At 47.7% G+C, this 26,756-nt stretch overlaps 2 protein-coding genes across 4 annotated transcripts in view; one reads left to right on the forward strand and one right to left on the reverse strand.

Moving 5' to 3' along the window:
• Window positions 1-17,471, reverse strand: part of TNMD (tenomodulin) — a 43,894-nt gene extending 26,423 nt beyond the window's left edge. The window contains exon 1 of the mRNA XM_081897668.1: window positions 17,191-17,471. The gene's annotated coding sequence lies outside the window, so the exon portion shown is untranslated. The remainder of the gene's footprint in view (window positions 1-17,190) is intronic.
• A 133-nt stretch (window positions 17,472-17,604) lies between these two features.
• RAB9B (RAB9B, member RAS oncogene family) lies at window positions 17,605-24,703 on the forward strand. Of its 3 annotated transcripts, none has more exons than XM_081897675.1 (2): window positions 17,605-17,744; window positions 20,815-24,703. In XM_081897675.1, exons 1-2 carry the CDS (start codon window positions 17,630-17,632, stop codon window positions 21,435-21,437), a joined length of 738 nt encoding a protein of 245 aa, XP_081753801.1. In that variant the 5' UTR covers window positions 17,605-17,629; the 3' UTR covers window positions 21,438-24,703. The 3 variants fall into 3 exon arrangements, with proteins under 3 accessions (XP_081753801.1, XP_081753802.1, XP_081753803.1); XM_081897676.1 differs by having other exon boundaries at window positions 17,650-17,775; XM_081897677.1 differs by lacking the exon at window positions 17,605-17,744 and adding an exon at window positions 18,721-18,786.
• The last annotated feature ends 2,053 nt before the right edge of the window (window positions 24,704-26,756 follow it).

Genomic DNA, 26,756 nt, shown 5'->3' on the forward strand with positions numbered 1-26,756 from the left:
CAGGTTCCTTGGTTATTTTCCTCTTTGTTATTTGTGTTCCGCAATTGTCTGAATATTTTTCTTTTTCTGCAAGCCTTTAACTATGTTGATGTTTGAGTTAGGAGTTGTTGCTTTGCCATTCCGAGTTCTTCTATCCTGTATGATCTAGTTGAGGTTCCTGTATCGCAGGGGGTTGGATTAGATGACCCTTGGGGGTCCCTTTCAACTCTACAGTTCTATAATTCCATGATTCTATTTTTAATGTGGTATGAACTGATTTTTATATGGGGATTGCTGCTTTACTTTTTTCTGTTAGCAGCTTTGAGTCCCTTGGTTTGGAAAGAAAAGCGAGGCAGAATTGTTAGTATATACACTAAATTAAAAGGGTGGTTTTTTCCAATGATTAAAAAAAAATAAAACAGTAAGTTCAATTGTTTATTCAATTTATGCATCACTTTACACTGCCAGAAGCAGTTCTGATGTGATTTATAGTGGCAACAGCATGCAAAATATAATATGCAATTTAAAAAATAAAATAAAAAATTATTTATTTAATACAAACTGATGCAGAAATGTGGAGAACTGGAATAAAGGCTGGAAATATTACAAACTGAGAGGAGCCAAAATCGACAGATTGCCCATCCCATTCAGCTTTGTGTTTTTGGAAACGGGGATCACTCCTTTGTCCCAGAATACTGAGGTGTAACTTGATACCCACAGAATTTAGCAGAGACTAATCCAATACGCCTTCGGTCTCTATCTTGGAACTGAGACTAAATGCAGCTTACATGGCTACAAAATGCAGTCTATTTCTGCTATTATGTCACCTTTAGGCCAATAACTCAAAACCTTGCTTGCTTTTTTGTGACTTTTTGACTGACCTTAATAAATGTATTGCTCCACTGTGATCCACTGTGGGTTTTGAATTTGTGTTTATTAAGGGATATCAATATCCATTATCTCAAGAAAGCAATAGCATGTTAATGATATCCCTTATAAACAGCGGCTTGGGGGTTACCTAAAGGATGGGACATTTAAAAATTGATCACAGTATTGTTTTTCTGCATCCTGGAATAATAGCGGAATAAGACAGGAGAACTCTTGACAGGAACAATGATGCTGCCATCTAGTGTTCTCTAGTGGAAGAGTAAGCAAGTGTTTTCTCTTCAGGTGAATGGTAAGGCTGCATTGTTGTTTAGTCGTTTAGTCTTGTCCGACTCTTCGTGACCCCATGGACTAGAGCACGCCAGGCACTCCTGTCTTCCACTGAAACAACACCTGACCACTTGCAGTACGTCCTTGGTTGGTGTTCAATGTTGCCATTTGTTGAATCAATACACATTGCAATAACAGAGGGGGGCGGGAGGGGGGGAGGAGAACGCTCTTTTGGCTCCAAGGTGGAATTATATGGTGCAGCATTTGCAAGAGCTCTTGGGAACCACCTGTGGCTCAGTGGCAGAGAATCTCCTTTGCATGCAAAAGGTCACAAGTTCAATCCCTGGCATCTCCAGGAAAACAGTTTTGCCCCAAGACTATTTGCTCATCTATCACAGGATTATTGACAATGACTGGTAAGGGATCTTCCTGGGACTTGGGCAGGTTCCCTGCCATTGAACCAGGACCCCTGTTTCCCCAGAAGCATAAGTTCAGCGGGGAAATAAGTACAGGACAAAGAAAAAGCAACAAATCACTTTACTCCTAACAAGTGTTACCAGTACTAATGAAACATGTGTCTGGACTGAGTTATTTATAAGGAAGAACTGCAGTAGGCATTGGGCTGTATCCAGCCTCCTCTATCCATTGGAACATGGACTTTTTCTTGCGCTACCAGAAAGTGAATTTTAATGTTGAACAACAGAGGCATCCCATCCAACAGCTGCACTAGCAGAAACCCATTGTGCAACAGATGACACAATCTATTTCACAGCAAAGGTACCAACAGCCTGCTCATGCCTTCTGTTGCTCAGCAGTGTTCCACTGGTGCAAAAAAAATTCACCAACAGAACAGGTTTATCACTAAGTATGTCTCTATGTCTGGGAGGTGGGGGAAATCTCAAGTGGGGGTGGCCAAAGAAAGCAGGAATACATATCAAAAGCAACTGTCATGAGAATAATGTAATAATAACATAATAAAGCAACAACTTAATAGCAAATATAACAACATATATATTGAAAAAATCAGTATGATAAATATAATGAGATTGCATTGCAAGTATTACACCTCCTGGCAATTGCAAAAATAACAAGGAAGTATGACAGTTTTGCTTTGGTCACAGAAACACCCCTCACAGGTCTCTTGTTGTTTTACTATCTCTCTTACTTAGGCATCCATGAGAGAGAAATTAAGATGTGAAAAACAGAATTAGTACTTCCTGTTATCTGGGATGCCTGGTCTCCCTTTTGAGTGGCTGACAGCAGCTGAATGAAGGGCCACAGGAGGAGAGATCCTTTAATTTAACCATAAAATAACATGACTGCTCTCGGCCTGGTGTGTGTGGCTTCTGTGAAGTGCTGAGCCATAAAAAGAACTCATCTTTCTTCCTTACTGGGGACTCTTGTTTGTCATTTTTATAAATCAGTGTTTATAGGTCTAATTATTGTAAATGCGGCAGACAATAAAGGTGACTGTGAATGCAACATCCGATAATGAATTTTGCAGCAAGCCTGCTGAGCTGAAGAAGGCAGCTGGAAGGATGTTATTTTTCTGTATGATAATTATAGATTTGTTTACATCCTTCTCTCTCTCTCTCTCCCCCCTCCTTGTGGCACCAAGACTGGAGTTTCCTCCCAGGTAAGATCTGCTAAGCTCCCTCTTTAGTGGGTTAGCAAAGTTTTTTTTTTTTTTTTAAAGGTTAGTTTTTAATATATAATCTGCCATTTTAAAAACTTTTAACAACTGTGTTATACAAAATGCAAGTTAATGAAATTAATACTATTGTCGTTATATGTTTTTAACAACAACAACAATGACAATACATTATTAGGGGTATTCCCCCCCCTTTTAATGCTATCTGTATGAGCATTTAGTTCTGTAATGCGATCCATTAATATTTTATGTGCTGCTAATATATTGCTGTTAATGACTCATTTTTATACTGATGGATTTTCTTATTTTATTGCAAGCCACTTTGATTGTTTTAACAGAAAATCAAATACTAAAAACATAAAACATGTCCACATATATAATATGAGAGTACAGTGGTGCCTCGCAAGACGAAATTAATTCGTTCTGCGAGTCTTTTCGTCTTGCGCGGTTTTTCATCTTGCGAAGCACGGTCAGTTGCAACTGCACCTCTTCAAGCGGTTTTAAGAAAAAAGGAAACAAACTCGCAAGACGTTTTCATCTTGCGAAGCAAGCCCATAGGGAAAATCGTCTTGCGAAGCAACTCAAAAAACGAAAAACCCTTTCGTCTTGCGAGGCATTCGTCTTGCGAAGTACCACTGTAAGGCTCCAACCCAAGCAGAGTAGGTTCCCTTGAACACCTGAAAGAGCATCTCCACCCCCATCGTTCTGCCCAGACACTGAGGTTTAGCTCCGAGGGCCTTCTGGCAGTTCTCTCACTGCGAGAAGCCAAGTTACAGGGAACCAGGCAGAGGGCCTTCTTGGCAGTGGCACCCTCCCTGTGGAACGCCTTCCCACCAAATGTCAAAGAGAAAAACAACTACCAGACTTTTAGAAGACATCTGAAGGCAGCCCTGTTTACGGAAGCTTTTAATGTTTAATAGACTATTGTATTTTAATATTCTGTTAGAAGCCACCCAGAGTGGCTCGGGAAACACAGCCAGATGGGCGGGGTAGAAATAATAAATTATTGTTATTGTTATTGTTGTTATGATGATGATGCCTTCTGAATAAACATGCATAGAATTTCACTATCAACTTATCCATTTGTCCTCCATTATCAACACTATTTTAGAGAGAAACAAGAAGGCAGGTCCCTGTCCTGCTGGGTTTACAATTAATACTTGAGTATTAATTGTACTTGACGCAAAATGTAAAATTCTCCAAGCTTTTTAAGGAAACCACAAACCTAACTCCAAAATAGTGATTTAAAGCTTTCTGAGTTGTTTCCACTGCTTTTTCTATTGTGTTGCTATACATAGCATGTTCTCCATAATAGAGAGCACGTGTTGCGGTGGGGGCCAAAAAGGCCACTGCACTGTTGTTGGGCAAATTGGCCACATGCTGTGATTGGACAAGGAGTGTTGCTGGGGGGAATGTTATGTTGCTAAAGTGTGGGAGGGGTCAGAGGTCTTAAATACAGGGCACCCAGCCTGGGCCGTTCTCTTGGGCTGAGTGCACTGCATCACCTGCCTACCCTCCCTAAAAAGGGGGGGGGGGAGTTGCTGTCCTCTGACCTTGCTATGCCTGTCATGGGGTCGTCCGCCTTGGAGCGGGGGCCTGGTAGGAATTTTGTCCATCTGGCTGATTGGCTCTTGCCATTTGGTTTTTGCCTACTGTGTAGCAAATCGTCACAACTTGTAAGGTTGGCGGTTAGGCATTGGTGAAAATTGGTTGGTGGAGGGGTAAGTGCCTACCCCTCCAATGGTGGTGCGGAAAGGGAATTCCGTTAAAGGAATCCAGGGGCTTGCCATTTTTTTCGTCCTTGTCCCTGGCATCGGACTTGGGCCGTGCAAGCCACCAGGAGCATGAGGGTGAGAAGTGAGGGACTGAGGCCCAGCTTCATTTCTCCCCAAAATTGTTTCCCTCACTGGCTTTCGCTGGAATCCAGAAGTCAGTTCTGTCCCTGGGGCAGGGACAGATAGTCGTAACCAATGCCTAAGCAACCACTCACGTATGTGTATTTAAATAAAGTTGTGGCCAAATTCATGCCAAAAACCTTGAACAAAAATGGATGTGTGAAGTGTGAGTTATTGGGGTGGCCTGGGGGACCTCGACACGCAACCAGGTTTTCCCTGACAAAATCCCCCCCTGACACCATTTGTACATCCCGAAACCAGGACATGTTGGGAATTTTCCTGACGTATGACAAGCCTGTACTTGAGCAAAACACAAATACATGTTCATTTTCCTTCCTGTGTAGGAAAAGCAGAAAGTGGGCAGCAATACTTTGATGAGCCTGTTCTCCACCTATGTTGTTTGTTGTGCTGTGTGTGTGTGTCTGTGTTCAGATTTGGACCCAGAGTTTTCAGGAGGACATTTTGTGGATTAAAGTCCAGAATCAAAGGCAGGTGTTAACTCTTCCACTTAAGTAACTGTGAGAAACTTTTCAGCACTGAGATCATTAGCGCAGTTCATAATGTTGTCAAAAAGCCGTTTTCTGCCACATCAGCGTTTGCAGCTAAATGGTCTGCCTTGTCTTCAGCTGCATCAGAAGATTTAAAGGGACATGACTGTTCTCCATCTCTGGCCATCTTACTGCTGAATGCCTGCCACTGCAGCATTTGAGAGGGGGCAATTAGGAGAGCGTTTTGCTTAGCCCATCCCTTGCCTACCACTTCTCTTGCCCTCTCCCTCAGTCCCTAAGAGAAAAGTGGTGGGTAGGGGCTGTCATTAACCATTTCTACCAGCAGCAGCCTTGACTCTGACACAGAGGCAGCAGAGCTAGCTGGATCATGAAGATTAGTGGGGCAAGCTATGAAGGCACTGAGCTGAGATCCATCCACAGTGCCCATCAGCAGAGACCCCCTTGACTCCAGAGACTCCCAAAACTACAATTCTTGCACCAGACTCTGCTGAAGAGCAGAGTGGCTTGGTGTTTCATGCTTCTTGGTGCCTGCTTGCCAGCACAGGCAAAGACGAAGGAGGGGGCTGGGAGAGGTTAGGCCCAAGACTGGAGAAAAGGCCTTGTCTTGGTTGTTAGAACAGGTAATCTGCTTGGCACTATCCAAGGTGCTGGAGTCCTCACCAGCTGTCCCTCACAGGCATTTATCATGCCTTATGACACAATCAGGGCAGGGCAAAAGGTCCTCACACACATACAAACAAAACTCACTACAATCAACTAAATGCAACCAACCATGCTATGGGCTCCCCAACTTCTAGTACCACCAACAAAATCAGACAGACAGACAGACAGACAGACAAATGAAGAGCCTACCCTCACAACGCCAACACAAGACGTCTGCAAATGTACTAAGCAAAAGAATGAAAGATCATTACCCGCCTTCTTTCTCTGTCTTCTCCCCCCAATCCTCTCCACCCCCAATCTCACAATGTCTATGACAGCAGGGTCTCATACCAAATGCAGCTGACCTGTAGAAAGTTGTATGTAACTTTGTTGACTATGAAAATTCTTTAATAAAAACTATTTTTTAAAAGAAGTCGCAGGTTAGGGAGGACAGGAACATTGCGGCAACCTTCTCCAACCCACAGTGGGTGGGATTCCCTCCCCACTTTGCTTATTATTGCACTTCCTGACCTTTGTTTGAAGACATGGATCTGCTGCCTTCAAATGTAGTTCTCCCCAAGCTAAGGAGCACATCAGGTAACTGGAGACAGACGGATTTGCAAACCCCAAACAGTATTTGTGGCATTCAAATGGGGTGCAGAAAATCCCAAACGGCCCTCCTCTTTGTGGTGGCAAAAATACAAGCAAATGAAGGCTGCAAATCCTAAATAAACTTAGGGATCACCCACACTTCCATTTGTCTTGTGCCTAGAAAACACAAGTCTGAGCAGTTTTCTGTTTGTCCCGTGCTTCTCAGGCATGGATCCAAGAAGTTTTGTCTTTGCACAGCTTCTGCCCAGAAAACCCGCTATTTAGTGCTATATTGGAACAAAGTGCAATCCGGGGGGGGGGGGGGGAATCCCTATTGCTGTTTGTTCCAATTCAGGGCTGAACCACAGGTTTTCCTGGGAGAAAGCAGTGGGGGAAACAGAAGTCTGGATGAGCCTATTCTGGAGAGGAAGCCCCATTTGGGGCTTACTTCTGAGTAGACTTGCTTAGGATTGAGTTCTATATCACTGGCCATTTTTTTTGTCTTTCCTTTAATGTACTGGTCTCCAAGAAACTGCTGTGTAAAGGAGCGAAATCACCCTGCCTAATGGTAAGGTCAGCCAGAGCTGTTAAAAAGTGCCACCATCGTTGTATACGATGTTTTATAGAGCATCGTAAACCAAAAGGCCCCTATCACCAAAGTGAAAGACTGGCAGAATCTAGGCTGGCATCTCTGGAGTTAATATTGCCAATTTCCAAACTCATCTTAAGTCGTTGAGTGTTATAAAAATAAAAACGGTGATCCGAAGGACATACAGCTGATCTAAGCCAGTGTAACTGAATTCAGAGATAACAGACAGGCTTGTTAATATGGGCAGCGATGATCAAACGAGAAGTGATCCAGAGAAATCCTGTGAAGGTTGCTGTGGCCAGAAACTTGTTTGAGCCCCATCATTAAAAACTGAGAACCAGGTCAAACTGAGCAGGAAGCAGAGCAAATGGAAAAAAGTCCATCTTCTTGAAACACAAGCAGAGGAACGTTCTCAAATCCGGCAATAAATATCAGTTTCTCTCTCTCTCTCTCTTAAGTGTTTGAAATGAAGCAGATAGATGTTGCGAGTGCCAAAGAAAATGTCTTCCTTTTAAAACATTTATTTAATGGGGAAGTTTAGAGAGATATATACTAAAGGGAAAGAGGAGGATAAATTGGCTTAAAGGGTGCCGCTGCGGAAAAGAATATGTGAAGAAAGAAGGGCATCTTTTGATAAGTTGTCAGAAAGAATTGGAGTAAAAGTTGTGAAAGAATTATTATAGTATGAAATAATTTGTTAGGACAGGCAGGGAGTGGGGGGGGGGGAAATGCTGGACAACCAAATTAATACCCAGGGTGATGGTTGCCAAATTCCTCACTGCCCCGGACCACTTGGAAATTGTTGAGGACCTTGGAGGAGAACTTAATGCCTGTTGTTTAGCAGCTGTCATGTGCAGTGCTAGATGCCAACTTATTTTTTTATTTAGAAAATCACATGCAGTTCAAATTTTAATACGATTAAAATGCAATTAGAAATAGATAGATAGAGGATTTATTACAGTCAAAGACCAGTTCACATAACACAATAAAAACAGTGTTCATTGAGATAAAATATACAATTAGAGCAGATTGCAGCAATAGCTCATGAGTTAAAATTGAGATACAGTATATACATACACCTGTACAACTGAGATCTGGGCTACCATAAAAATTGACCCTGAGGCGCCCCAAAGGGCGACTTCAGCTTTTCCCTAGTAAGCTATTTTATTCTAGAGGATGATCTGTGCCTACAAATCTGGGCGCAGAATCTGGCTACCAGCCAGGTCGTCTTATGATCTTTGCCTAAGAGGAGAGAATCAAGTTTAGACTTGTCTGAAAGATCAGCGAGCCTCTTCAGCAAAGGATCAATGGTGTCTCTATGAATCTCAGCATAAGAAGGACATCTAAAAATATATATGTTCGGGGCTTCCTATTTCCCCTAATGGGCAGGCTCAAAGTCTCTGTGGGTAAAGGACTCTTCTATAGGAGCCTTCCAGAACCAGGGAGGGCAAGGCCGAGCTTCTAGCAAGAGTGAAAGCCCTTCTTGCGTTTCTGGATGCGAGGAAATAGAGGTACCGTATTTTTCACTCTATAGGATGCACCCGACCATAGGACGCACCATGTTTTAGAGGGGGGAGAACAAGAAAAAAAATTTCTCCCCCTCTTTGCCCAGCGTCACTTCAGCGAAGCGGCAGGAGGCGCTGCACAGAGAGGGGGAGAATCCCCCCCCCCGTTTTCCCCCTCTAAAACAAGGTGCTGTTCAAGGTGCGTTCAGCCGCCTTCAGGCACCGACCCCTCTTGCTCTCCAGGCTTCAGGGTCCTTTCGACCTGCTCTTTGGGGCTGGCGGGGGGAAGCCCACCGCCAGCCCCAAAGAGCAGGTCGGGGAGCAGCAGAAAGGCACGCAGCCTTCCCATTGCTCCGCGAGCGTCTCGGGGCTGCCGGGGAAGCCCAGGGCTATGGCTTCTTTAGCCCCGCGCACGCTCTCCCGGCTGGTGAGGTGGCGCACGGCTAAAGAGGCTGCTGCCATAGCTGCACGCCACCTCTCCAGCCAGGAGAGGCAATACCCCCACCTATGGGAGAGGCAATACTCCAGCTATGGCAATACCCCCACCTCCCGCAAAAGCCCACAGGAGCCACACACCCTTTTCTGCACCTTTTCTGCGCCCTGCCTTCCTGCTGCCCCCCGAGCTTGTGGGGCTGGCGGTGGGGGGAAGCGCTGCTTTCCCCCACCGCCAGCCTCAAAGACCACGTCGGGGAGCAACGCAAAGGCTGCACGCTGCCTTCCCACTGCCCCCCGAGCTTGTGGGGCTGGCAGTGGGCAGAAGTGCTGCATTCCCCCACCACCAGCCTCAAAGATCCCTGAAGCCTTCGGAGCGCAGCGTGAGTTCCCACTGCACTCCGCAGGCTTCGGGTTCCTTTTGCTGAACCCAAAGCCTTTGGAGCACAGCGGGAACTCGCACAGTGCTCCGAAGGCTTCAGGCAGCCATCCCTGAAGCCTTTGGAGCGCAGCGCGAGTTCCTGTTGTGCTCCGCAGCTTTCGAGTTCCTTTTGCTGAAGCCGGGAGAGCAAGACTCTCCTGGCTTCAGCGAAAGGAACCTGAAGCCTCTGGAACATGGAGGGAACTCGCGCTGCGCTCCGAAGGCTTCAGGCGGCTATCCCTGAAGCCTGGAGAGTGAGAAGGGTCGGTGTGCAGCGACACCTCTCGCTCTCCAGGCTTCAGCGAAAGCAACGCGAAGCCTCCAGAGCGCGGAACCAGGGCTTGGCTACTAAAATCTGGTTGTGTTTAGAATAATCTTGTGAGTAATATAAAAAATACGAAGCGAGACATTAAGGAGACCCAAAGGAAAAATATGAAGAACAGAGGTTTTGACAAATGGACTACCCAAAACGTGTGAGGCAAACAGTGGAAGTCTTTTAAAAATATTTTAATTAAGATAGATAAGGATGTGATGAAAATACATAATTGAACATAAATATAAATTGGAAATGGCTGTGTATAGTGAATACTTATCTACTTTTAAAATTCTCATTCTTGATCCTATTTCTTCCTTTTCTTTATCTTCTTCTTGTTCTTTTCTTTTATATTTTACCTTTCATTTCTTTTCTTTATTGTGAATATTGTTTTTTAGAGGTGCAAATAATAGTAAATATCAGAAGAAGTAAAATGTTTTCTAATTTTCTATTGGTTACATGTATTTTCCTTTTTTTGTATATTTGTATTTTTTTTCCTAATTTGTACTCAATAAAATTAATAATAAATAAATAAAGCTCATCACGTGTCCATCTCTTCATCCCACTTGGCGGCGTCAGGCAACTTCATGTTTTGTCACATGAAATCAAGGAACATGGAGGCCTGCAGTAACCGGCCCAGCCTCTGGAAGTGCCGTGTATGGTAGGAGAGACTCCACAGCTGCTTTGATCCCTTCGTATTGCAAGAGGCTGTCTGGCGTCTCATGCTTGAGGAGGGTTTCCACCGCTGCCTGAGCCTCGAGGTAGTTCCGCAAGTTTGTATTCCATGTGATGGAAAACTTCAACACAGCCTCTGGAAGAAGGGGTTTGGGGAAGACACGTCAGGAAGGAGTGCAAGTTGCAGGCAGCGTGGCCACCTTGAACCAACACACTTCTCTTGCGAAGTGTGGCCAGGTCTGGGCACACATCTGACCTGCGCCTTTCTTCAAGGCAGGGAAGCAGATCCAACACCCCTCCCCACCTAGTAGAAACAATTAATGATGGGAGGGGTGACTGAGTTTATTCCAGACTACATGGCTTGCAGGAATAGGTTTTATAATATTTATAAAAGTACAACAACAATATGCATTATAATCTTTGCTCTAGTATTACAGAGCTGGCGGAACTAATTTGAGGCTGTGTACACACCATACATTAAAAGCATTATCGCTTCTCCCCCGTAAGAATCCTGGGAACTGTAGATTACCCTTCTACCGCATAGCTACAATTTGTAGCACCCTTTACAAACTGCAATTCCCAGGATTCTTTGGGAGAAATGTGCTTTTAATGCCTGTTTTTCCTGCAGCAGGCATGCTCAGCTACCCCTCTGGAAGCTCAATCCCACAGAAAACTGTGACGGCCACCAACATGGATGGTTTTATGCGGGAAAGGCTATCAATGGCCACTAGGCACAATGGCTATGCTCTACCTCCACAGTCACTGGCACTAACGTTTCTGAATAGTAGTTGCTGGAAGATACAGGAAGGGAATACAGAATGCTCTTGTTTCCACAGGACTCTGGTTGGCCACTGTGAGAACAGGATGCTGGACTAGACAGGCCAATGTGGCCTCATCCAGAAGACACTTCTTATGTCCTTACGTGGTTCAAGGGTAGAGATTGTGAGAAGGCATCTTCCAAAGCAATCCCACCCCGCAAATAGCTTTGGAGCCTTCTTGTCTATAGCCTAGCCCTCACCCCTTTTCCTGTTCCCGCTGGAGTCTTCTTTTGCTTGCCACGCCTGCGGGCTCTCTTCCAGCCGACGCTGCCAATGACAGATCTTTAAAACTTGGGGTCGGTGAGATTCGGTAATCGCAGCACCTTGCGCCTGCTGGACCTCCTGAGCAGAGCGGGTTGTGTCTTGCTCCTTGTGAAGTTGGGTAAAATGTGAGGAGTGTTGCAAGCCGGTGCAGAGGCAGAAGGTCTGGCCAAGATGGTAGAGCACGGCTTCTCTGTCAGGGACTTCTTCCTAACCCAGTGGAACACCAGGATCATACGCCTCTTAGATGGGTTGGACATGCTGAAGAAGGTGCTGGAGGCCCAAAGACCAGGGTGACTTCAAAGTGGAGGACGCAGCAGGCAGTTCCCTATCAATGGGGCCAAATCCAAGCAAATGTTAGCTCCAGTCCTGTTAAATCGATCCAGCAATTATGAACGTTAAATAAGGGATTAATTCCTCAGGCAGTATGAAAAGACTTTCTGTGGCTTTTTAATAGATGGGAGCCCCCAACTACTGCCACTGTTGACAGCCTGTTGCCCCTTCACTCTGCTTGAATGGGCTATGTCACAATGGTTCCTTCATAAGGTGTTTGTGAGCGTGAAAATGCTTTTGGGAGTTTCAGCAATGAAGGCTCAGGCATAACATATTGTTTGAAAGTCTGAACATTTCCTCTTTTTTTATTTAACAAAATTTATATACCGCTTTTATAATTTATATAAAAATTATTAGGAGAGTAAGTTAAAAATATACTGTACAGTGGTACCCCGCAAGACGAACGCCTCGCGAGACGAAAAACTCGCAAAACGAAAGGTTTTTTCGTTTTCGAGTTGCCTCGCAAGACGAATTTCCCTATGGGCTTGCTTCGCAAAACGAAGCTTGCCCCGGGGACAGCGGGTCTTCTCTTTTGAAGCAAGGGGCGGCGGGGAGACTGCTTCTCCCCACCGCCCCTTGCTTCAAAAGAGGTCCGGGGGCAGCTCTTCCCGCTGCCCCCGGACCTCTTTTGAAGCAAGCGGCTGCGGGGAGATCGCTTCTCTCCGCAGCCGCTTGCTTCAAAAGAGATCCCGGACCTCTTTTGAAGCAAGCGGCTGCGGGGAGATCGCGTCTCTCCGCAGCCGCTTGCTTCAAAAGAGATCCCGGACCTCTTTTGAAGCAAGCGGCTGCGGGGAGATCGCGTCTCTTCGCAGCCGCTTGCTTCAAAAGAGATCCCGGACCTCTTTTGAAGCAAGCGGCTGCGGGGAGATCGCGTCTCTCCGCAGCCGCTTGCTTCAAAAGAGATCCCGGACCTCTTTTGAAGCAAGCGGCTGCGGGGAGATCGCGTCTCTCCGCAGCCGCTTGCTTCAAAAGAGATCCCGGACCTCTTTTGAAGCAAGCGGCTGCGGGGAGATCGCGTCTCTCCGCAGCCGCTTGCTTCAAAAGAGATCCCGGACCTCTTTTGAAGCAAGCGGCTGCGGGGAGATCGCGTCTCTCCGCAGCCGCTTGCTTCAAAAGAGATCCCGGACCTCTTTTGAAGCAAGCGGCTGCGGGGAGATCGCGTCTCTCCGCAGCCGCTTGCTTCAAAAGAGATCCCGGACACCTGCCCCAGCCGCTGGGCTTCGTAGCGCTGCTGCGAAGCCGGGCGGGGGGCGGGAACACCTGCCCCAGCCACCCCGCTTCGGAACGCTGCTCCGAAGCGGGGTGGGGGGGCGGGAACACCTGCCCCAGCCGCCGGGCTTCGTTGCGCTGCTGCGAAGCCCGCGCCCCCCAGCCTTCAGAAGAGGTCCGGGGACAGACTGTCCCCGGACCTGGTCTGAAGGCGGTTTCCCTAGGAACGCATTAATTGATTTTCAATGCATTCCTATGGGAAACCGTGCATCGCAAGACGAAAAAACTGCAAGACGAAGAGACTTGCGGAACGAATTAATTTCGTCTTGCGAGGCACCACTGTAGTTTATTCACTTATAGGCTAGTTTACATACTTTATTCCTTCTTATTCTTCTATCCCACCTTTCCTCCGCAGAGCATACACACTTCAGCCTCCACCTTCTCCATTTTATCCTGACAGCAATATTGTGAAGAAGGCACCTGGGGCATCAGTAAGTCATCCTCTGCAGGAGAGGCAAGCTCTGGAGGCATCTGCAAAGGCCCTGTCATAGTCTGCAAAAAACTAAACAATGTAAGGAACCAGTGAAACCAATGATTCGTGCACCACATGGGGACACTATTCAGGCCGGAAACACTGCCAGAGGCCATCGAATTCTAGGGCAAAGCCCTAGGATCACCTGCTAGGCCAGACATAAATGTTTTCAGTGAAATAACAGAGTTGAGGTAGCCCACAGCTTGTCCAGGTATCCCTGCTTGCCCTTTTAGAGGGAAGCACCCCCTCAAGAAACACAAAATTCTTTTATCACAAATGGGCCAAACTACCCAGCAACGGAATAGTCCAAAAGTAGCAGTTTGTTTTGTTTTGTTATAACAATGGCTAAGAGGGGGATATGAACCCTGTCTCCCAGGTCCTAGTGCTGCACTCTAGCCACTAAGCCACAATGGCTTGTCTCTAAAATGGCAGTCGCCACTATCAGGGCAAAACAAACTTGAAGAAAATAAACTTGCTCAGAAACAGCACAGTTCAAGAGCATACACAGAGTGCTCATAGTCATTGGAAGCACAGAGAGCCTCTGGCTCCCTCTGTCTGCCTCAGATATACATTAGCAGCAACTGAGCCTGCAAGCAGATACATTCTTATAGAGACAATGAGTCACGTGTCACAGAGACTTGACAATTTACTGCTACCTATAGCAGATTTAGGCTTGGATATTCTGTGCAGGCCGAAGGGGCCTCCCTGCTTCTGCTCTTGAGAATCTTTGTCTCATAACAATATTAAAGGAACTCAAAATAGTGCTCCCGCCCAAGGCTAAATTAAAATGTGGCCAACAGCGCCGCACACACCCAAAATAAATCCAACCTTTGGGGATACTATAAATGAAAGTGATTCTAGCTAAGCTGGGAACAGCCCTGATTAGCCCCACAATTAACAACAGGAGAAATGGGGAAAACTTTTGCGAAAGAAAGCCCCTAACGGGGGCTCTCTCCCTATTGGGAAAGGCAAGCCACAGATACAGGGAGAATCTGCCCAAAGGGCAGGGGTAAGGGGTGGGGTGGGAAATCAAACAGGAAAAAAGGGGAATTAAATTATTTAAGGGACTAGAGAGGATTAAAAAGAAGGGGGAAATAAAGAAATGTAACCAGACCGTTCCACTGTCCTCCAGACAGTCCAAGTGCTCCATGTGATCCGGTGCAAGCAGCCAAGAGGACGCAATATGTAAAACCTCTGACCCCTCCTTCAAAATTGGCAACAAGCAATTCTCCCCAGCGACCCAATTAACCAATTCACTGCCTGGGTCACTCCGCAAATCCGCCCAGCAACACTTGTATCCCCCACCGCAACACGTGCTCTCTGCTAGGGAGAACACGTTTTGTCACGTATAAGAATATGTTAGTTTTATCCTTTGGGATATCTTTATCAAGAATTCCTAGTAGATATGCCTCTGCCTTTTTATTGTGTGATGCCCTTATCAATTTTTTTATCTCGTCGTGGATCATGTCCCAAAAGGTTTTAATCTTTGAGCAAGTCCACCACATGTGGTATAACGTGCCTTTTGTCCTATTGAAGGGACAAGATACCCAAATCACCCCAGGCTTCAATAATCACCCCAGGCCTCAAAACTGTCCAAAACTCCTTTTGTCTTCTAAAAATCCAAAAACAGCTTTTCTCTGCTTGTCTCTGCTTATTCTCACAAGATCCTGTGCACAGGCAAAATGTTACGTTTAAAGGCTAATGAATAGGCTCTGTTCAAAGCAGGCCTGAGAAATGAATCTTATCTCATTCTAGTTGCAACATCTCTGGACACGCTGAACCACTCTCATTCCCCTTTCCTGGGAAGGGTGCCAAGAGTCCCCAATAATCCCAAGACAGCTTTCTGTTCATGCTCAGAGGAACTCATGGGCAGGATTCATGAGGGAGGAGAAAGGAGGAGGGAACTGGAAAGGGGTATATATGCTTGTGCACATGACTGTGAACTTCGTGCATGCTTTTTGTGACTTATCACACTTGCTCCTTCTACCAGTTCACGGATGGTAGAAATAAAAGCCTTTTCTCCGAAACTATTCCTTGAGTGTCCTTTGACTCCCACTTCCCTTTCCCAGGCGCAATATTTTTCCCACCCGAGGGCAAAGCCTCATAAGGCTACACTATGACATTTCCAGCATTTATTGTTGTTCATTTTATTCATTTTTGACAATCTGTCAGGAGTTAAGTACCATCTATGATGAATTTTTCTGTAGTTCTCTCTTAATAGGTCACACGCTGTAAAATTTATGTTTTTCTCACCCTTACATGGGTTTTGGATATACTGTAACTGAAAGTCAATATGGGTATTTTAATGTGGTGGATGGGCTTGTTGTGGTGAACAAAATTCTTTGATATTCAGTGCAATGTTTGTCAAGTTGAGTCTTTTTTTTTAAAAAAACCATTTTTTATTCAGTATTGCAATTTACATTTATATTCATATTCAAATACTAATCATAAACATAAACATATAGGATTCCCTGAGTCTTTAACTTCCCTCCACCCCTTCATGGGCTCCATTGTCAATCTTTTTCAACTGCATCCATTTTTTAAATTAAAAAAATCCATTTTTACCTTAGTTCTTGTTACATTACATTGGTACCCAAACACCTTGGTTCCTAAACACCGAAAACCCGAAGTAAGTGTTCCAGTTTTCGAACATTTTTCAAAAGCCGAATGTCCGATACAGCTGTCGGCTATTATTTCTGGGGCGTCTGCACCAATCAAAACCTTGGTTTTTTAACATTTCGGAAGCCAAATGGACTTCCAGAACAGATTAAGTTCGAGAACCAAGGTACCACTGTATCAAGTGCTTTTGTTTTGCTCTTTATTTTGCATTTTTGTTTTTGAGGTATTTTCGGTTAATTTGTTTTTGTGACTGTATGGAACCCAGATCAGCTGATTGTGTGACAGCAGAAATGGATAAAAGCCCCCCCATCCAAACAATGACTATAATCAGTGAAAGTAAGAACTTTTTTTACTTTTATCATCTACAGTACAGTGGTGCCTCGCAAGACGGAAAACTCGCTAGACGAAAGAGTTTTCCGTTCTGGAGGTGCATCGCAAGACGAATTTCCTTTGGGCTTGCTTCGCAAGATGAAAATGTCTTGCGAGTTCCTGCATTTTTTTCCCCTTCCCCCCCTTTTTCTAAGCCGCTTATCCGCTAATCCGATAAGCTGCTAATAGCGCTAATAGCGCTAATCCGTCAATGGGCTTGCTTCGCAAGACGAAAAAACCGCTAGACGAAGAGACTCGTGGAACGGATTCTTTTTGTCTTGTGAGGCACCACTGTACTGTCTTGTTTATTTTATAGTACAGTACAATGATTATTGCTTTCATTTTATGGATCAATGGTCTCGTTAGATAGTAAAATTCACGTTAAATTGCTGTTTTAGGGTGTCCCCCCTCAAAAAAAAAGTCTGTAACGGAGTAATCTGTTTTGCATTACTTTCTATGGGAAAGCGCGCCTTGGTGTGGGAATGCTTTGGTTTTGGAACAGACTTCCTGAATGGATTATGTTTGAGAACCAAGGTACCACTGTACATTGCTTAAAAAAAAACAGAAAAATAATAATAGAATTGTAGAGTTGGAAGGGGCTCTAAGATCATCTAGCCAAACTCCTGCAATACAGGAATCTTTTACTCAATATGAGGCTTGAAAACCATAAGGCACAGGGCATTTTTACTCACTTCAGTGACTTGGACAGGTGAGATAATCCAGGAGAGCCATTTTATTCAAAAGCTGAGATGTAGTAGCTACACCCCACATGTCACCTCCAGATGTGGCTCCGAGGGAGAACTGGGTCTGAAACTCTGACCAGCCATTGTTGCTAGTCAGTACAGACGATACAGAACTAAGGTGGGCTTTTGGTCTGCATTAGCGTAAGGTAGTTGCCACTGTGTTCCCTTCCTGTTGTTCCCACCTGTCAGAGAAGAGGGCGCGCGCGCCCCTGCTCTTTGCCCGCCTGCGGCCGGGTAACGGTTGTCCCCAGCGGCGCACCTGCTTCACACCTGTCGCGGCATGGGGGCGGGGCCGGCGGGGGCGAGGCGGGCTCTCTTCCTATTGGTGGCCACAGCAAGCGAAGTGATGCTGGCGGAAGACGCTCGGGTCTCCGCAAGCAGCGAGCGCATGCGCGGTGGGATCCCCCCCCATCGCCCGGCCCGCCCGGCTCCAGATGCGCCTTTGATCTCCCGGTCAGCGCGGGCCGCGCGTTCGAGACCCGTCCGAGGCCGGCGGCGGGCAGGTGCGCTGCGTGGAGGCCTCGTGGGGAGATGGTGTGTCATTGGGCGCTCCCTCGGGGCAGGATCCAGTTCCCCCTTTGCACTGCCGCGGGAGGCCGGACGGGGTGGGCAATGGGCGGATCCCGGCGGGTCAGGTAGATCCCGGCCTTGGTGGGAGGGTGGTTTGATGGTTCGGTTTTTGGGGAGGAGGATGGATGCGCCTTCCTCCCTCCCAAATGTGGGGGTTCGGGGCCCTCTTGCTGCTTCTGCTGGGGTGGGGGGAATCCCGGGATCCCTGCCCTCAAGTCTAGCCCATTGGGCAGGACCGAGACGCTTCCGAGCACACCATTGTCCCCTCCAACCTGCCCTGTTTGCAAAGGGATCCGCCCTTTTAAAATATAAACTCCCGGAGGCACTGATGCTTCTGAATGCCAACCACCGCTGAGCGCTCCTGTTTGCTGGTTTCTCCTAAAGGGCTTCTGCTTGGCCTCTGCGTCAGGACAGGATGCAGGACTGCGCGGGGTGGGGACCTTGGCCTGATCCAGACTCTTAATTTTCATGCTCTTAGCCTGGCCCACTCTGCCACTTTCCAGTGGAGAGCAGGTACAACTAGGTTCCTTGATAAATAAAAAGACAATAAAGTAAATCTTTCTGGCTCATCTTAGGGGAAAGAAGGGCTATCACTCTGAGTGGGTGGAGCAGGGGGAGGGAGTGTTGGTCCCCTCTCCCTTACCCATGGGGGGAGGGTCTGCCTGCCCAATGGCAGTGCCAGCCATGCCCATAGACAGAGCGATGTCAGGGCCTGCGGCTTTCCGAAAACCAAATGCTTGCTCATGCTCTGAGCAGAATGCTGTGCTGTTTGTGGGGGCTTTTGCAAAGTGGCAGGCCTGCCCTTCAAGAGACAATGTGCGGAGCGAAAGGGACACTTACCGTGTGAGGTGGGGGGGGTCAGTTCCGGTGTAACAAGCTGAGTGACCTGCCTTGCCTTTCAGTGATGTTGCTGAGGCGCAGGTGTGGCATTGGCCAGGCTGCCCTGGAGGTGGGAGTGTTCTCTTCACAGTACAGGTACGCTGCAGGTGGGCACTCACCCAGCCCTCTGCCCTCACCGCTGTGTTCCCTGTCGGCATGGGGCAACCTGCTTACTTTCAGACTGCCTCTGTCCGCCCTGCAGTCTCGTCCAGTTTCCAAAGCTGCAATTGCAAACCACAAGCCTACACTGAAGGAGTGGTTAGGAGAACACCACACTGCTTGCCACCCTTTAGCTCTCTGCCCTGAGCCAACTCCTAGGGAGTGAGGTCCCTTTGGCCCTCCCCTACAATAAAATAAAATATTTGAGGGGGCTGGCCCCTCCCCCCAAAGTGAATAGGTGTTGCAATTCAAATGTCTTGGGAGTTACCTGCCTGCCTCCAATGTTTTATTCAAATTGGCATCCCTGAAGCAGGGGCAGACCTACATTCTCACGGCCCTGAAGCCTGAACTTCACAGGCAGCAGCGAGGTCTGCGTAACCACTGTTATCTTCTTCAATGGGGTTGTTCCATGATAAATCACCACACCTCTACAAACATCTGTGCTAACAGCTCTCAAGCTTTGGGATTGTTGAAATATACGCAACAAAAAATTAATCAGTTTGAGTCGTGTCACTCAAATCTGGCCTAGTAAAGGTAAAGGGACCCCTGACCATTAGGTCCAGTTGTGACCGACTCTGGGGTTGTGCCGCTCAACTCGCTTTATTGGCCGAGGGAGCCGGCGTACAGCTTCCAGGTCATGTGGCCAGCATGACTAAGCCGCTTCTGGTGAACCAGAGCAGCACACAGAAATGCCGTTTACCTTCCTGCCAGAGCGGTACCTATTTATGTACTTGCACTTTGACGCGCTTTTGAACTGCTAGGTTGGCAGGAGCAGGGACCGAGCAACGGGAGCTCACCCTGTCGCGGGGATTTGAACCGCTGACCTTCTGATCGGCAAGTCCTAGGCTCTGTGGTTTAACCCACAGCGCCACCCGTGTCCCTCTCAAATCTGGCCTACTATACCTCAAATTTTTAAGCCAAATGTAGACGAAGGTCACTTCTGGGGCCCCTCTGGGATTAAGCTTTGTTAGTTTCATAGTAGATCAGCCCTTGCCCCGAGGACATCAGAGGAGCCCTCTTGGATCAGAGGCCTTTTGTCTTCTGGTTCAGCATTCTGTTGGAATAGTGGCCAGCTAGATTTGCTTTTTTATTTTAGCTCAGCAGCAGAGCACCTGCTTGGCATGCAGAAGGCCTCAGGGCCTGTCCCTGATGGCATCTTCAGGAAGGGCTGGGCATTGTCCCCTGCCGGAAAGTCTGAAGAACTATTGCTGCCAGTCATGGCAGAACTCAATGGACCACTCAGTGGTCAGACTCAGTCTAAGTAATTCCTACAAATCCACAAGCCGAATGCAAGCACCATGGGCCTTTCCCCCCAACGACTGATATGCAGAAACATGACATCTCTGAATCCCTCTGGAAACCTTCCAGGCAGCATGCAGTCACATGGGTGGTAGCCATAAAAAGGCCTTTTTCACATCCTCCTCTGTTGATTTATTGAATCCCTCTTCAAAGCTAGCTGCTGCTGCCACCCCTTGTGGCAACGAGTCCCACAAATAGGCGTATTAAAGAGGTGAAGAACCTCAAGCCCAGGGGGTGAATGCAGCCCTCCTTACCTCTCTGTCTGGCCCTTAGAACTCTCACTAGTGTGTGGAGTGTGTCCTTGACCTCTGGCTCTTCCCTGGATGGAGGATAGAGAGCAGAGCAAGGTGTGTGTGTGTGTGTGTGTGTGTGTGTGTGTGTGTGTGTGTGGAAACAGGCCTACCGTACAAAGGTGAAATTTGCATCTGTTGCCCTGCCAGCTTCTCCCCCTTGGCTCCACCCCTCATTTGCATGCGGCCCTTGGAACGTTGCCTGACAGGGATTGTGGCCTTCAATCTGAAAAAGGTCCTCTGCCCCGGCAGGCACTGGAAATGCAGGAGTGGCAGGCAGGATTCCTCTTTATACTGTGGTGGAAGAGAGGGGCTCCTTACACAGGGGCTCCTTAACAGCTGGCCTCTCACTAACGGAGGTGTTTTTTCCCTCTAGACCTTTCCTCTGCTGCCATGAGTGGGAAGTCACTGCTGCTGAAAGTGATCCTCCTGGGCGATGGCGGCGTTGGGAAGAGCTCCCTCATGAACCGCTACGTCACCAACAAGTTTGACTCGCAGGCCTTCCACACCATTGGGGTTGAGTTCCTCAACCGGGACCTGGAGGTGGATGGGCGCTTCGTGACACTCCAGATCTGGGACACAGCTGGGCAGGAGCGCTTCAAGAGCCTACGGACCCCTTTCTACCGGGGGGCTGACTGCTGTCTTCTGACCTTCAGTGTGGATGACCGGCAGAGCTTCGACAACCTGGGCCACTGGCAGAAGGAGTTCATCTGTTATGCCAACGTGAAGGACCCTGACCACTTCCCCTTTGTGGTTCTGGGCAACAAGGTGGACAAGCTGGAGAGGCAAGTGACCTCCGAAGAGGCCCAGGCCTGGTGCATGGAGCACGGCAACTACCCCTACCTGGAGACAAGTGCCAAGGACGACACCAACGTGGCTGTGGCCTTTGAGGAAGCTGTGCGGCAGGTGTTGGCCATGGAGGAGCAGCTGGAGCACTGTGTGCTGGGCCATGCGGTTGACCTGCATACCAGCAGCAAGGCAGGCTCTTCCTGCTGCTGAGAGAAGCCAAGGGGGAGGGGAGGGGGAGGGCGCATCCTGGAACAGTACATGCCAGGTGTGGGGGCCTTCAGGCTGCAGTCAGAGTGGGGGGCAGAGGGCTTTGAGAAGGGGACAGCTGGAAGGTCTCGTTCCTGCATCATTGCATACCTAACCCACTGAGCAGTGTCCAGATCAAGGGATGTAATAGTTCCACTCTATTCTGCCTTAGTCAGACCACACCTGGAGTCCAGTTCTGGGCACCACAATTTAAGGAGGATATTGGCAAGCTGGGATGTGTGTAAGGGAGGGCAACCAAGATGATCAAGGGTCTGGAAACCAAGCCTTATGAGGAACGGTTGAGGGAACTGGGTATGTTTAGCCTGGATAAGAGGAGATATGATAGCCATCTTCAAACATCCCAAGGGCTGTCACATGGAAGATGGAGCAAGCTTGATTTTTCCTGCTCTTGGGAGCAGGACTCAATCCATTGGTTTCAAGTTACAAGAAAGGAGATTCTGACTAAACATCAGGAAGGACTTCCTGACAGTAAGAGCTGTTCATTAGTGGAACGGTCTCCCTCAGGAGGTTGTGGATTCTCCTTCCTCGGAGGTGTTTTAAGCAGAGATTGGCTGTCTGTCTGTCACGGGTGCTTTAGTTGATATTCTTACATTGCAGGGGGTTGGGCTAGATGGGGTCCCTTCCAGCTCTATGATTCTATGAACAAACCCCAAAGCCTTGTTTAGAGGAAAGTAGCCACCCATACTTCTCTGTCTGTCCCGATATTGGCTCTCCCTGGTTCTCAGGCCAGGATGGGGCCATTGCTACCTGGAACCTGCTTAATTGGAGATGCCGCTGCCAGACGTTTTGCCCTGCAGAGTTCTGCTTGCAAAGCAGCTGCAGCCTCATTTCAGCACTTTGTTGCTGGGGCTTCCAGGGAGAGTGAAGGTTTGCAGCAAAAGCTGCAAGGTGTCCACAGTAAGCTGGGAAATGCAGCTATTGGCTTCTTGCTGCCCTTTCTGGATATAGCTGCCAAAGTGGTGGGGCTGAGAAGAGAGTGGGAAGTTTACTGAGCAGGAACCTTCCGTGACCTTGATTGGGAAGAGGCTGCAAAGGTTTGGGGGACGGAGGGGGAAGACATGCTGGAGGTCTGCGAGGGGAATCTCATGGGCTGGAATCAGTGCCTGGGAGGGGCGACACTCAGTTGTGAGTACGGTCGCCTGCTCGATGCTTGGCAGTGCAGCAAAGTGAGTGTTAGCAGGGAGTTGCTTGCAGACAGAACAGAACCGTCCAGCCTGCACAAACAGGGATTCTTGTCTCCCCATGAGAACCCCATTGCTTTTGCTTTCCATCCTGTTGTGGGAGGTAGCACTGTGTCTCACCCTCCCTGAGACATCTGTGACAGAAGCTCACTTGCACCAAGCCGCGCCCAAGTGGCCACGCTGCAGTCACGTGAAGAGGAAGAAGGCCCAAGGGGGACTGTGTGCAGCTGCAGGTGCAAATGCTGCAGCCTCGCTTGATTGCTCTGTTGCTCCCAGATGTAGAGGCGCCTCTTCCAATCTCTTGCTGCGCCTGCGCCATGTGTCTAGCCTAGGTTTTGTGACTGCATTAGGGTTGCCATATTTCAAAAAAGTTAAAACTCTGAAAGTTGTTGGGCTTTTTTTTTTTTAGAGGAAGACCCCAAAGCGCCACCTTTCAGAACCGCCCCACCAATGTCAATTCCGCCCTTGAAATCCCAGTAATGTCTGGGAAAATCCGGACGTATGGCAACCCTACACTGGATGGAGCTGCTGTTGTCGCTTCCTGCACAAGGTGGACTGTCAACTGTTGATGGCAAATGAGGAATTGCAGCACCTCCGGACTGTCTTCTGCAACATGTTTTTGACACAATAGCAGTGCATCAGAGGTGGCTATATTCTGGAGTGTCCACACCTAATCCTGCTTTATTAGCTCCTCTGCGATGCTTCCCCAATGTCATGGCAATATTGTTGCTGGAGGGGCTATAGTGCAGCCAAAGTGGGACAAAATAGGATATAAAAAGTGACACAGTTCCAACAGAAAGTTACGAGACCAGGCACAAACTGGAAACAAATCAGTGTGTCCACTTCAAAACCTTTGTAGGTGCAAAGGGTATTGAAAGTGGGTTTGTGTATAACTGCCTTGATACTATCATGAGCACAAGTTGCATGGCAGGGTGTTGGACCTGATGACCCTCAGGGTCCCTTCCAACTCTACAATTCCACAATTCATCACAAATGCACAAATGGAAAAGACATTGAGTAGCTGCCTCAGAGCACTTAGAGGGTGCCACAAGTTTCTCTGCACTGTGTGGCATCAGAAATGCTGATCATGTCTCTGACTGGAGCAAGGCTCAAGATCTGTGTCACCCAGAGACAGGGATACCCCTGCCCTGAGCACAGACAAGCAATCTCCAATGCCTGCAGTTGCGACACTTGAACTTCAGGGGGCTGCTCTTGGTGAGGTTGTAGAAGAGGGTGGAGAAATGCACACATGCGCACGCACACACAAAACCCAAACTGTGACCCATAAATCAGCCAGCTTGAGACTTTGCCCTTGGCACATTGCTGGGTTCCCGTCAGTTCCCATTTCCTCCATTCTGCTGTCACAGAGCAGAGCATGTCTTCCCGCTGCTCCTGTCCTGGGGGAGCATTTTCCCACCAGAGTTCCCAGTTCAGTGCTGAGAGTTAAGGCCAGGAGGGGACTTTTTATGGTCACTTCACACTAGGCGCTAATAGGCTGCACTCGCTTGAGAGCTGTTAATCTGATGTTCTCCATGCTTAATGCCACTCTGCCATGAAATGTGGAGCAATAGATGGGCGACCTCTGTAGGGACTCCTGGGAAGGGGAACCCTTCATTCCACAGAAAAATATGCCTGCAAGGGCAAAGCTGCCACTTTGGAGTGGGGTGGGGTTTGGCTGGCAGCGTTGAGCCCCTAGATGCCTTCCAGTAGTGAGTGGGAAATGCAGGCCACTAAAAGACCACCTGCCTTTCTTTTCTACTTGGTGGCCTGCCTTTTCTTGTTGGTTGGTGTTTTACAGCTGCCAGCCAGCAAAACTGCCACCTGAAGCAGCAAGGACCCCTGGCATGTTCTTGCATAGGCCGTGTGGGCTATCCCTTGACATGCACTGCCCCCAGGCTACATCTGCAAAAGGAGGAAACAAGCCTGGATTGCTCAGTTGGTCAGAGCGTGGTGCTAATAACCCCAAGGTTGCAGGTTCAATTCCAGTATTGGGCAGCTGCATATTCCTGCATTGCAGGGGATTGGACAAGATGAGTCTTACAGGGAAGACCCTGGAAAGTCAATGCATGTAGGCATATTAGCTTCATGCCAAGTGAATTGGATGGTGCATAAGAATGACACCACTTAAAGCCTGAAATGTACCTTGCAGCACCTGTAGTGAACTAGATGCTTACATTTATGTTACAGGCCAATGTTTTGTTTGTTGGACCTGCATTTTTTTAAAAAAATGAAAAGGAGACTTCTGGCAATGACTCATTTCAAAGTGCAGCCGGTTACCTCCTCGAAGGGCGAGTTTTGCCTTTTCAGTCTTCCCACCTGCTTGCTTCAACTGCCTGACCGGTTCTCCTTTAGTCTTCTGTTGGTGCAGATCCTCCAGCACTCCAAAGGAGCAGGAAATGTAAAGAAGCCAAACTGTCATGTATTTAAGCCAATAAAACATGGATGTATTAATAAAAGGAACAATCATTTCCGTTTTGTCTCTAACACAAACAAGCAATGTGGCAAAGCTGCCTTTGAATTTGCCAGCAGGTGTTTAGAAACCCTGCGCGGAGACCTCTAACAGGGGAGGGGGCTTGGCTCACTGAGACCTACCTTGAGGAGCCATGCAGGCTATGGAACTATCAGAAGTCACACAGGTCCTACTGGCAACACCTAAGATTCTGCTACCTTTCCTTATGTCACCCATCTTGCCTCTTGGGCTAAAGAGTTTCCAGGTGCATTTGTGCCTTAATAAGGAGAAATCACTTCGGATTTCACCCCCAGGGAGAGGAACCAGAAGGAGGAGGGCTAGCTGCCTGAAGCCCTGAGGGGAGCACTCTTGGTCAATACGAGTCCTCTGTGATTCTATAATACAGTTCAAGGGCAAAAGCGCCTCTGGAAGGTGACATCCAGCTGCTCCTTCTCACCCTCTTTTCCTGGCTAAACCCTCTTCATTCTGCACAGCAACCAAAGGCAAAAAAGGCATTGCAGTCACTCTGTTACTCAGCTAGTTTGCACCATTGTGTCTTTATTGCTGGGAAGAGTTTCATTCCAGGGTCCAGCTAGGCTAGGGCATGGCAGGGTGGGTGGAAATCTCTGGACAAGTTCCATGGGGTGGGGATTTGTTGGGGGCTGGATGGTTGCAATGGGTGGGAGCCAAAGTGGGTAGAGTCCAAAGTGGGAGTCCAAAGTGGGTAGAGTTTGCAGGATGGCGTAGATCACTAGCTCAGTGGCAGACCTACATTTGGGGGGGCCTGAAGCTCAAATTGTTATGGGGGCCCCTTTGAAATCAGCAATGAAGTCTTGGTAACCCCTGTGACCTTCTTCAGTGGGGTTGTTCAATGGCAGATCACCCCATTTGTTTTTTTTAAAAATAACTCCTACTACTCATATTTTGATTTAAAATGACTGTCCTGGATTATCTCACCTGTCCAAGTCACTGGGGTGAATAAAAATGCCCTATGACTTATAGTTTCCAAGCCCCATGTTGGGCAAAATATTCCTGCATGGCAGGGGGTTGGACTAGATGACCCGCAGGGTCCCTTCCATTTCTACCATTTATGATTCTGTAATTATTTTTTCCCCCCAGTTATTTCTAGCCACATATTCACATCCAGTTTCATCACCTGAGAGCTTCCTTGATTTTCTGGAGACAATATGCAGAAAGAATTTACCGGTAAGTGCCCTTCAGCCGAATGGCCAACTTACCACCTTGGGTCTCCAACTGTTTTTGGACTACAACTCCCATCATTCACCTTTCCTTTCATCTTCTATGAGAAAGTGTGAGCAGGCACTGAAAGTGTTAAGGAGCGAGCGACACTGAAGTCCCCGCAAGGCTCTCTTGTCAGTTCTTGGATGACTAACTACTTGTAGTAGCTGCGTGTTTTTGTTTGTTTGTCTGTTTATATGAAGTGAACCCTTTACGGTGAGGGATTTCTTGCTGGCAAATGGAAAGGATCACGGAGTTGTGACTCTTTTATTTGTGGCAGTGGAGAGGACAGGATGATTTATTTGGCTCTGCTTGCATCGTATTTACTTTGCAAGGCCGTGAAGCTGTAATTATTGGAAGAGATTCCGGGTGTTGATGGGCCATCAGTGGGAC

This window comes from Podarcis melisellensis (genome assembly GCF_964234715.1).
Source record: "Podarcis melisellensis genome assembly, chromosome: Z".
Lineage (NCBI taxonomy): Eukaryota > Metazoa > Chordata > Lepidosauria > Squamata > Lacertidae > Podarcis > Podarcis melisellensis.

Coding starts and splice junctions, on each gene's coding strand:
- RAB9B (XM_081897675.1), top strand. CDS start 17,630: ATGCGCGGTGGGATCCCCCCCCATCGCCCGGCCCGCCCGGCTCCAGAT. Junction 17,745..20,814: donor CCGAGGCCGGCGGCGGGCAG/GTGCGCTGCGTG, acceptor TTTTCCCTCTAG/ACCTTTCCTCTGCTGCCATG.